Source organism: Nyctibius grandis, chromosome Z, assembly GCF_013368605.1.
Source record: "Nyctibius grandis isolate bNycGra1 chromosome Z, bNycGra1.pri, whole genome shotgun sequence".
NCBI lineage: Eukaryota > Metazoa > Chordata > Aves > Nyctibiiformes > Nyctibiidae > Nyctibius > Nyctibius grandis.
The window spans coordinates 50,802,858-50,815,041 of record NC_090695.1 but is presented as its reverse complement, the minus strand read 5'-3'; the positions used below and the strand labels follow the sequence as shown (position 1 = coordinate 50,815,041).

Below are 12,184 nucleotides of genomic sequence, written 5' to 3'. Positions count from 1 at the left end.
AATTAGTATTAAAAAGTGGCAGCTTATACCACAACTGGGGCAAGAAGCAAAAAGGCAAGAAATAATAGCACATCTTAATTATGGTTCAGTAAAGCAAAATATATTCTTGTTCTTTGGACTTTCAAGGGCCAACACACAGATGGGTCAATAGTTGCCTTTTGTTGACCCAAGTTTGCTTATGTCCATACACCATACAAAGCTGGCAAAATCCATCCTCTCTGCCACCAGGATAATGCTTCTTCCCTGAATGAGATGATTCCTGAGCTGATTCAGGGCCACCAGCAATCATGCTGGTGTGGGTACACTCCTCTGACACTGCAGTGGCAGAAGCTGTAAAGGCCTGTGCTCCTCTCTGCCATTTCATAGAATCATAGAATAGTTTGGGTTGGAAGGGACCTTAAAGGTCATCTAGTTCCAACCCCTCTGCCACGGCCAGGGACACCTTCCACTAGACTACGTTGCTCAAAGCCCCATCCAACCTGGCCTTGAACACTGCCAGGAGGGGACATCTACAACTTCTCTGGGCAACCTGTTCCACTCACCATCCTCACAGGAAAGAATTTCATCCTAATATCTAATCTAAACCTACCCTCTTTTAGTTTAAAACCGTTACCCGTCGTCCTATCACTACATGCCCTTGTAAAAAGCCCCTCTCCAGCTTTCCTGTAGGCCCCCTTCAGATACTGGAAGGCTGCTAAAAGGTCTCCCCAGAGCCTTCTCTTCTCCAGGCTGAACAGCCCCAACTCTCTCAGTCTCTCTTCATAGGCTGAGAAGAGAGGTGCTCCAGCCCTCTGATCATCTTCGTGGCCCTCCTCTGGACTCGTTCCAACAGCTCCATGTCTCCTCTCACAGGAGAGGTGCTCCAGCCCTCTGATCATCTTCGTGGCCCTCCTCTGCACTCGTTCCAACAGCTCCATGTCCTTCTTATATTGGGGTTCCCAGAGCTGGACACAGTACTCCAGGTGGGGTCCCACGAGAAATGGGCAGAATCACCTCCCTCGACCTGCTGGCCATGCTGCTTTTGATGCAGCCCAGGATACAGTTGGCCTTCTGGGCTGCAAGCACACACTGCTGGCTCATGTTGAGCTTCTCATCAACCATCACCCCCAAGTCCTTCTCCTCAGGCCTGCTCTCAATTCATTGTCTGCCCAGCCTGTATCTGTGATTGGGATTGCCCCGACCCATGTGCAGGACCTTGCACTTGGCCTTGTTGAACTTCATGAATGAAGGATCAAAGCTCTTCATTGCAGCCCCACCGCTGGCAAAGGGCTGTAATGCTTTTCCAGAATTTTCCTTCACAGTCTTGGCCTCCATAAGGCAGAAAAAAATGTAAAACTTGCCTTTCAGCTGCACAACTGTATAGCAGCATCCAGTTCAGCCCGGAGAGGAGAAATCATACTTTTCCTCTAATAGTGCTCAAAACAATTTAAAGAAAAATCAGTGGATAACCAATCCTGACAGTACTGAGTTCCCTTCTATATATTAGTAAGATGATTCAGTATACACGCTTAGCAGATATTTTGTATCACATTCATTGTATGAAGAGCAGCAGACTGAGATGGTCTACTCAGTCTTTTTCATATCTAGTTTCCTGGTGTATACAAGTTGTTTCCTCAGCTTTACATATAGCAGGTTAGCAACACAATTTATGGAACTAACAAATTATTGGCCTAATTGGATAAAACCCAAAAATGTATTCATTTGCTATAGGAATGTGTCTTATTTTGTGATTTTACAAGGAAGAAAAAAACATACTACAGACAGCATTTTAGCAATGCAGCATGTAAACAATAATCAAAAAGAAAAGGAGAGTTAGAAAAATCTGAGAAGTCATCATCCCTTTCCACAAAACAGAGAAGAAACTGAGTTAGTTGGGAACTTATTTCCAGAGGCACAAATCACAAGATGTATTTAAGATAAACCAGGTATAGTAACAATTTCGAGAAGAAAACATCACAACTAAGGCAAAACACAGTTACATCTTAAAAAGAAAGAGTTCACTACCTTTTTATGAAGTGCATGGAATTCACTATATCTCTTCTCCACAAAGTGTTTCCTTCCACTCATTAGCACCTCTATTTTAAAGACCTGAAAATTACAAATAACAAAAAGGAGATTAGTGCACTTGCACAAACAGTTCTGTGACATGGCTGTGACTGTATATTTTACCACGGTCATTCCAGTAGGTGGTCCCCAAAAACCCATGATGACTCACGAGGTGCAGAAGCACAACAATGATTAATGGGAAGTATGGATGAATCTTCTGTTAGCCAGTTTGTTCAACAAACATACAAAAAGACAAGTTAAGCTTGGACTGTATACTGCACATTAAAAACTAAGCATTAAAATATTCCCTTTCAGAAATATTTTAAAGTAGTTAAAAAAAAGATTAAAACAAAGGATGGCAAGAACAAAAAAAAAAAGAGAGAAAAGAAATACTCATTCTTTTTCCCTCTTACAATATGGCACACTAACACACTCACACGTGCTCAGTAAGAACCGGATAACAGATTCAGTATGTTATACATGGAAAAGGAGAAATAAATGCAAACGCTATATAGTAGGTCAATTGCCTCCTAACCTACAAATTCCATCTGTAGGCTCAACTGAGCTTGTGCTACTATCCACACCCTAGGAAAAAAAAAAAAAACCCAAACATGGCAAATGCTTGTTTTCTTTGTATGATACATGTGACAGCTTTTGTTGCTGCCTCTGGAAGGTTGATAGGCCAGGAGAAGCAGCTCTCTGGATCCACTAATTAGTAGTCACTAACATGACATTTTCTTGATTTGCAGGTCACTGGGTCAGTTCTGAGGGCAAGTGATGAGAAATATTTTGAAGTACTCAAGAAAACATGGTCTATTAAATGAAAACAAGATCAGCAGAAAAGCAATGCAGAAAAGCAATACAGGAAAGGTGCCTGCTCTATGGAGGAGTTCTTTGTTTTCTGTTTTTCTCAGAAAATGCTGGAAACAATTATTTCCAGGACAATAAGAGATGATGTTCAGGACAGATGATTACATCAAGACCCAAGATTTAGGCCAAATAAAAAGTTATTTGAAATAAATTTGCAAACAGTGTTTATGCCTGAACGTAGAAAAAAGGGGTTTCTGTCACAACATGCCCAGCTGGCATTGATCAGAGCAAACATACAGAAATCATGCTGGATAAACACTTATCCATTGTCCACTAGAACCTGCCTTTCAAACAGGTCAAAATGCTATGGTTTTCACCGGCTAGCCAAACCACATTAGAACAGACAGCATTTTATTTAATCCAGACTGAAATGAGTCTACCTTTGTTTGAATGCAGTACGGATGGGACTGCAGTCATTTCACCCCAATGTTTACATTACCAAAATTAGTTCAGATCGATGTAATCCATCAAAATAACTTGCGCTACATTCTACCTCTTTGAAAAGGACTACTTCTGTGTCCTAAGCACTGCAAGCAGATGACCTTATTTGGGTGCACTGATTTTTTTCCCCTCCCTATCTATTTAGACTATTTTGGGAAAACAGCTATTGGCTATTAAACAATTTTCCTCTACTTGTGAAAAAACTCCAAGGCACCATTAGGAATATGTTGTAAGTCCAGAGTTGTAAAGAGAATCACATGCAAACAAAAATCAATGTAGGCTTTTTTCTTTAGTTGAGACTTAACATTCTAATTGTATGAGAGGAAAGCATTATTTACATCTTACATTCTACACACTGTATGAAAGAAATAGTTCTGCAAGAACAAAATGCTTTGGATTGTACAGGAAAGCCACTGCATTGAAGGAGTTTCAAGGATACTTTGGTGGGAAGAACAGATAAGAGAACATGAAACTAGTTAAGTCAGAAGTGACCATAAGTCACTAGTTAAGGTGTTGCAACTGTTTTGAGTTAACTTGATATTAAATCTCCAGCATTATGAACAACTCAGAACACCCATTTACACCTCAGTCAGCTAAGAGCCTCTGCACCACTGTTAGTTTAGCACTTTTGTTGGCTACAGGGTTTTCCAAGCTATTTGGAGACATCTAAGGGGCTCCCACCTCACCTATAAGCACTCCCTTGACAGGTAACTTTCTTGTGAATCATGGCTTGGCTTGTGCAGTCCCATTTTGGTTTTAGTCATATATGTGCAACTTCAGAGAAACGTCTTTCCCTCTGAAGTCTATAAATCTGTCATTTCACAAAGGAGAATAGGTGGAATATGGGGAAGAAAGGAAATATAAATCCCTCTGTGGACCTTCTTTTCAAAGCATGTAACTATTTTGTTCTGTGCTTCATCACTGCTTAAGGAATTACAGAAATGGCTTCAGAACACCAGAAAGTATGCAGCATTTATTCAGCCTTCTTTTTAATCTTAGCAAAGTTTTAATTACTGTTTGCATAATTTTTGCTAACAAGATCAGTAAAGAATATATTTGCTGGTCACTTTTGCAGAAGTGAGAAGAGAGAACCACAGCTTCCCGTACACGGTGCTGCCATTTCCAAAACCACAGATCTGCTACCTTTACACCCTCAACTGTTTGTACCAGTACAGAGGCTTTAAGTTTCCCTCCTACCATCCAGAGCCCTTGGATCCAGCTTTAGCAGCCATCTAAAATTTACATAGCTGGACAACAGATCTGCTGTGCACGGAGTTGAAAATTACTGTTTGAAAACAAAACCCTGCAAATGGCATTTCTAATCTACTCACTGTGTCACCTATATTTCAGAAATGTAAAGCAATTTGTGATAAAGTAGAAAATCTGTAAACATTTCTGTTTAATGCAAATCTAAATATTAAATTGATTTACAAAGTAACTTATAAAGCAGAAACGCAAGTCAGTGAAGTAACATATATTGTGCTTATGAACTTCATATTATTAAATGATTTTATTTAGACAGCATAGATTCCAGGTTTTCCTCCTCACTGTTTACCAGATCACAATTCACAAGAGCAAACTAAAAGCGCAGAAGTGAGTTTCTGTGCCACTATTTCATATAACGACATGGCTTTGTGTGAAAGACAGAAAGATATATTAGCTTATGAGAGAGAGACAATCTCTTCATGGATTCAAAATAGCTATAGACAAACTCACACAAATTTAACTGAGCAATTGCAGGCCCTGACAGCCAAACAATGTAAGGAAACTGCTGAACATAGATGAAAGTGCCAAAATAAAGAGGGAAGAACTATGGGGGAAAAACTGCAACACTGCAAGGAAATTACTTTTCTTGTAAAAATGTTCATGTTCTATGAACAGATAACCTGAAAAGACATATGACTTTTTATAAGTGACAGTTAGTTAAATGAAAAATGCAACAATTAATCACTGGATAAGACAAGCAAAATGCTTTTCCCATAGTCATTGAAATACCAGAAATTACACTGCACTAAAAGATTTGCAGTTGATCCTGACTAGGACACAAGGACCCATAGATATGAAGACACCAATCAGAAAACTCTTCACAAGTACTCTGAAACTAGAAATGACTCACCTTTCTTGGTTACTACCACAACAGTTATCAAGGATGTTTGCACAAAGCCAGAAGATCATTATCAATTAAAAGCACTCTTCTAACAGAATTTAACCCACATAAATGGATCTATGGGACAAACACCTTTGGATTAGGTATCAGTATGAACAATGTTGATCTTTTGCCTAGCAGAATTGCAGATCCATCAATTCATATGCAATTCATAACCATCAAACCTGTGAAGGAAACTCTTCAAGAAGAACTCCTAGGGTTTTCATTAATAAGACAGTAAAAACTTTCAGATCTGACTACAAAACAGATTTACGTAGGATTTTTTAAAAGAAGGAAAAGCCTTTTTTGCCTTTCCTCTTTGCCTCCACTTTGTTCCAAAGATATGGATTATATTCAGATCTTGGAAACCATTTTCTTCATTTCTTATTGTTAGCAAGTATGCCTAATCATGCCATTTTCCTGAATGTATCCATTTCTGTTCATTAGCAAACCTTTAACTGAATGATCCTTTTTCGCTGTTTTCAAGAACAATACTTACATTTCTCTTCTTGCTGCAGAAACCGGACAGTACTACGTAACAACTGGATTATATGTAGGCAAACAATTGGTACACTGTCACTGTGAATTTCCAAGACAGAATGCACAAATGGAAGAAAATAGGAACCAGTAAGACATACAAGAACCACCCATGCCTTCTTGTAAGCCCACCGGTGTAAGTGCACATCAAGAACTGTGTGGTAAATAACACTGATACTGCCCTCCATCAGCTCTTACCTGTGTCAAGTGCTTACACTGGATACAAAAGTATATCTTTTATCTGATAATTTACTGAAAATATGCAGCTTCACAGAATTATCAGTTTAACAAAAAACACAGACAAGAATGAAACAAAAAACACAGACAAGAATGACAAACATGATCAGGAGGAGGGAGGAAAACTAACAAGAATAGTTAACTTCTCAGCTTGGTTTTCTATTACATGAGAAATACACAGATGGCACTTTTATATCACAGAATCACAGAACCAATCAGGTTGGACGAGACCTCTGGGATCACTGAGTCCAACCATTGCCCTGACACCACCATGTCAACTAGACCATGGCACTAAGTGCCATGTCCAGTCTTTTCTTAAACACATCCAGAGATGGTGACTCCACAACCTCCCTGGGCAGCCCATTCCAATGTCTAATAACCCTTTCTGAAAAGAAATTCTTCCTAATGTCCAACCTGAACCTCCCCTGGCGAAGCTTGAGGCTATGTCCTCTTGTCCTATCGCTAGTTGCCCGGGAGAAGAGGCCGACTCCCACTTCACTACAGCCTCCCTTCAGGTAGTTGTAGACTGCAATAAGGTCACCTCGGAGCCTCCTCTTCTCCAGGCTAAACAACCCCAGCTCCCTCAGCCGTTCCTCATAGGACAGACCCCCCAGACCCTTCACCAGCTTGGTCGCCCTCCTCTAGACTAGCTCCAACACTCAACATCTTTCTTGAAGTGAGGGCCCACAACTGGACACAGGATTCAAGGTGCAGCCTCACCAGTGCCGAGTACAGAGGGACGATCACTTCCCTAGACCGGCTGGCTACACTATTCCTAATGGAGGCCAGGATGCCATTGGCCTTCTTGGCCACCTGGGCACACTGCTGGCTCATGTTGAGCCGGCTGTCGATCAGCACCCCCAGGTCTCTTTCCGCTGGGCCGCTTTCTAACCACTCTTCCCCCAGCCTGTAGAGCTGCATGGGGTTGTTGCGGCCAAAGTGTAAGACCCGGCACTTGTTCTTGTTGAACCTCACGCCGTTGGTCTCGGCCCATCTATCTAACCTGTCCAAAATATTCACTCATGGAAATTACATTAACCACACAGTTTATAATTATGGTAAATTAATACTATCATATTGTGTACATTTGTACATGAAAAAAAGAATTGCAAAGTACATAAACTTCTGAAAAATTACAGTTGAGAAAGAGATTTGGGGCAGCCTTGTTTAGAATGAGAAGATACAAAAACCAGAAGCAGAAAACCAGACACATTTGCCTAACATTCACCAGGAAAGAAAACCCCACAAAATTCTGGTACTGTGCTTTTCTCTCTCAAGACCAAGCTTACCAACACTAATTCTATTTAATACATTACTTACAGAAATAAATCCATCCCTTTAGATGCTTCAGTATGCTTGACAGACTTTTGTCTGAGGAACAGCTAATGCATTCAAAGTGTCATGAAACTCAACCTTAAACCTTTGTCATGGCCATATGGAAGGAATTCCAGAGCCAATGAAATGACACCTACGGTCCATGAAACACTAATAGGATTTCCACGTGTTTAGTGTTTCATTATTGTTCAGACAATGGCACATTTTCTGTCTCAGTTGTGCTATGACTAGAACAAGACCACGGCATATAGTAAAGATCAAAAGATGACTTTGAACCTATTCCCATCCAGCTCATCTGGGGGAAACGATAGTCCAGAGAATCAGTAAGAGCAACTGGGTGGTGGCGGTAACCAGAGCTGCATGTAGCTGCAGCAGCAATTTGGTATCTCAGGGGTGTAAGTGCCTCATGTCAATGCTCCATACTTCCGAATGCCCTCCACAGCAGAGGCGGAGACAAGGATGGTATTCAGAGCCAACTCAAACTTCATAGGAGCCTTGATAAAACTGGACCTCACTATCCTCCAAATGAAAACAAATTAACTTATTCTGACTTCATGCTTTGGAAGGGGGGGCAGCAAAACTCAGTTCTGCAGTGGGCACAGGGTAGCTCAAGGGCGCAGAGAGAGGCTGACATGGGTCACAGAGGCATGAGGTGAGGGAAATCTCCCCTTTTCTCTCCTCTCCAACCACATCCCCTCAGTTCTAGTTCTCCCCTGTCCTGCACCCGCTGTTTACTTTGGGTTATCCCCATCATGTCCACTTGGTGAGACTTAAGACCTCTTGTGCCTTAGGTAGATTGCTTATAGTCACATCTTTGCCTCCTCCCTGTAGCAATTGCTCTCCCCACTCTACACAAGCAGCCCCTATACAAGCTCCTGCACAGTCTTCCCATAAGGAAAGGGGCCCCCTCCTGCTGCACAACTGGAAAACAAGTTGGGGCACAGTAAAGAAAGAAGCAGAACAGCCCTGAAGAGCTCAGTTTGATCATTTTGGTCTTTCTGGGGCCCTAAGAAGGGATGAAAGTGGCTGTAAGAGGCAGTAAAGGAAAAGAAGCAAAATATCAGGTATTAGAAACAGAGAGTAATCAGTGTTGAGGGGGAGGACGAACAGGGACAGAGCTGAGAGTCATCCATCCTTCCTAGTAGCAGTCCCCACATGCGCTGAACCCTTCTTCCTGGTGGCCACGAGAGCAGGCAGAAAGCAGGAGCTGCAGACAGGCAGCTCAGCTAGTGCAGATGTTAGGAGCACTGGTCCTCACAGACAGGCAATGGGCCCACAGCTACCTCTGCCGCCCTGCTGAGCCTGGCACCTGCTTGTTGTGCCTGTGCTTCGACCTCCAGCAGTACAGCTCTACTCAACACAAGCGTTCACTTTTACTCAAGGGCTCCAAAGAGATTCAGAACCATTACATTATCCATTATAAGATGTGCTTATCTTACCTAAAGTAAGCTCAAAAGTTGGGGTGGACGCACAAACAGGCCTTTTCCCCCACCCCAAGCACTGTCATGTCTGTAATATGAAATCAGACTGTTTCACTTAGTCCCAAATACAATGTACAATATTAAGTTACAGCACAAGAAAAAAAGCACATAGCTTTATTAACTATGGAAATCAAGGCTGGACATTATGCAATTATGAAGTTGCTTTGGCCAGAGTCTGTGAAGAAGAAAGACCATGTCAGAGAAGTGAAACATTCATGGCAGGATTTCCAGGCAATATTCCCAACAGCTCCAGCCTGTGTGAAGCAGTTACCTGACCCCTCCTGGCCTGGAAAAGCAGCCTTACTGTTTTTATAATACAATACATAGATTTTCTACTGTGACATAAACCCATTGAGAGGACAAGTATGTTGTTTCACTGACTCCTTCTGTTAAATCTCATGTTACTGCAATCTAACTTGGACCTTCATTATTGAAAATAAAGACGTGTACCTAAGAACAATCACAAGCACACAGAATCATATAATCATAGAATCGTTTTGGTTGGAAAGGACCTTTAAGATCATTGAGTCCAACTGTTACCCCAGCACTGCCAAGTCCACCACTAAACCATGTCCCTAAGCACCACATCTACATGTCTTTTAAACACCTCCAGGGATGGGGATTCTACCACTTCCCTGGGCAGCCTGTTCCAATCCTTGACAGCCCTTTTGGTGAAGAAAATTTTCCTGATATCCAATCTAAACCTCCCCTGGCACAACTTGGGGTCGTTTCCTCTCGTCCTATCACTTGTCACCTGGGAGAAGAAACTGACACCCCCCTCGCTACAACCTCCTTTCAGGTAGTTGTAGAGAGAGATAAGGTCTCCCCTCAGCCTCCTTTTCTCCAGACTTAACAACCCCAGTTCCCTCAGCCGCTCCTCATAAGACTTGTTCTCCAGACCCTTCACCAGCTTTGTTGCCTTTCTTTGGACTCGCTCCAGCACCTCAATGTCTTTCTTGTAGTGAGGGACCCAAAACTGAACACACTATTTGAGGTGTGGCCTCACCAGTGCCAAGTACAGGGGGATGATCACTTCCCTAGTCCTGCTGGCCACACTATTTCTGATACAAGCCAGGATGCTGTTGGCCTTCTTGGCCACCTGGGCACACTGCTGGCTCACAGTCAGCCGGCCATCAACTAACACCCCCAGATCCTTTTCCACCAGGCAGCTTTCCAGCCACTCTTCCCCCAGCCTGTAGCGGTGCATGGGGTTGTTGTGACCCAAGTGCAGGACCTGACACTTGGCCTTGTTGAATCTCACACAATTGGCCTCAGCCCATCGATCCAACCTGTCCATATCCCTCTGCAGAGCCTTCCTACCCTCCAGCAGCTCAACACTCCCGCCCAACTTGGTGTCGTCCGCGAACTTACTGAGGGTGCACTCGATACCCTCGTCCTCATCACTGATAAAGACATTAAAGAGGACTGGCCCCAATACTGAGCCCTGGGGAACATCACTTGTGACTGGTCGCCAACTGGATTTAACTCCATTCACCACAACTCTTTGGGCCTGGACATCATGTTCTAGCATGAATGGCTCCTACTTCAAATGTCTCCTTACTAATTTTATGTAACCTTCAGCCATTTATTTACTGAAAAAGCTTTCTCTTCACTAACACCAGTGTTACTGGTACCAGTACCTACCTAAACCAGACTACAGTCTCTCTGAGAACCTTTCAGCATGCGGTTTGTCTCTCCCACCAATAAAACAAAATAATTAAGGATATTCCCTCTCCTATGCTCTTTTGCAGTATGGGTCTCCTCCACTCATAAAATGGCACAGTGTTGGTAGGAATTACGTACAAAAGGCTTGCATGGGACTTGGGGGTATTCTTTCTGAAGACAGCCTTTGAGAAGTGTATGTCATATTTCTTAGGGTTTAGATGAAGAGGTAGTAAAACAATTTATATTGCTATCCAGTCAGAAAGTTTTGTAATTTGTACAACATGGGAAGCTCAAGGGAGGCTTCCATGGAGCTGTCACTGTTGAATGAAAGAGTAGCTGACATGTAAGAGTAAGTAGTTTTCTGATTTTTTCAACTCTCTTTAAACCAATCTTTTCCAAACACATGGTTCATAAAATCCCATAGGAACTTCTCTGTCATTTCCTGAAAAATAACTTACTTGCCTTTCCAAGCTAAAAAGCCTTTCCCTTGCCAGCTTAACACTGACTATGGAAATTTAATTTGTAACTAAACCAAGAAGCTATGAGATCTGACTTGCTTTTGATATTTTTTCTTTATTAGCCCTGCAGAGCACAACTGTTACACAGATGGCACCCGTTCAAAATCTCACTGTCACTGTGGTCACCTATTTGGCTAACTTCCTTAGAATCAAACTTAAGGAAAAATGTGTTGATCTTTTACTGAAAAAGGAAAAAGTTCCTAACACATCTTAATGCCTACAGTTACACAGACAAAAAAATAAGCCTGCTCTGCTCTATCTGTCCATCTGGATCATCTCAATGTCTCTTATCAGAGGTACTCTACTAATAGAACAACTATGAGCCTTTTTATGGAAAAGATCAGCTTTCCAATAGAAATAGTACATTGGAATAAAATTAAATATTGCAAAAAATAACTGATGGCAAGAATATATTTACATGAAACAGATGAATTCTAAGTTTGATGAAATATAAGGACTCTTCTATTTTGTCACAAAATCATTTTCTATTTTATCTGGAAAGTCTATAAAGAGTCCTCTCACTTCTCAAGGCAGAACACAACTCCTAACCACAATGAAAGTGCCCCCACATTGCAGCCAAGTAGCTGCAAGAAAATCCCTTTTGCAAGAAGCTACACACAAGACTAAGGTTTTTCTAGAAATGTTAAGTCTGTGTTACTTTGCTTGCACCTGTATTTGCTGTCTGGAGAACATCTAGGCCACCTAAGACCTCCAAAGCACAGATGTTTTGTTTACAAACAAAAATGTCAAATGGTGTCAAAGAACACATTAAAAAAGTATACATGCAGTAGGGTGATGAGCATTACACTTCAAAGGAGCCGGCTTTGTACTGTCTCATATTCCATGGTATGTCTACCATGGTATGTGAATTTAGCCTTTTTGTCTGCTGGTGACTAACTAAACACATA

At 41.8% G+C, this 12,184-nt stretch overlaps 1 protein-coding gene across 1 annotated transcript in view; it reads right to left on the bottom strand.

Annotated features, from left to right (window-relative positions):
• Positions 1–12,184, bottom strand: part of SNX24 (sorting nexin 24) — a 99,545-nt gene that overhangs the window by 48,693 nt on the left and 38,668 nt on the right. Inside the window, exon 2 of the mRNA XM_068422830.1 lies at positions 2,005–2,088. Within this exon, the coding sequence (XP_068278931.1) occupies positions 2,005–2,088 (84 nt within the window). The remainder of the gene's footprint in view (positions 1–2,004; positions 2,089–12,184) is intronic.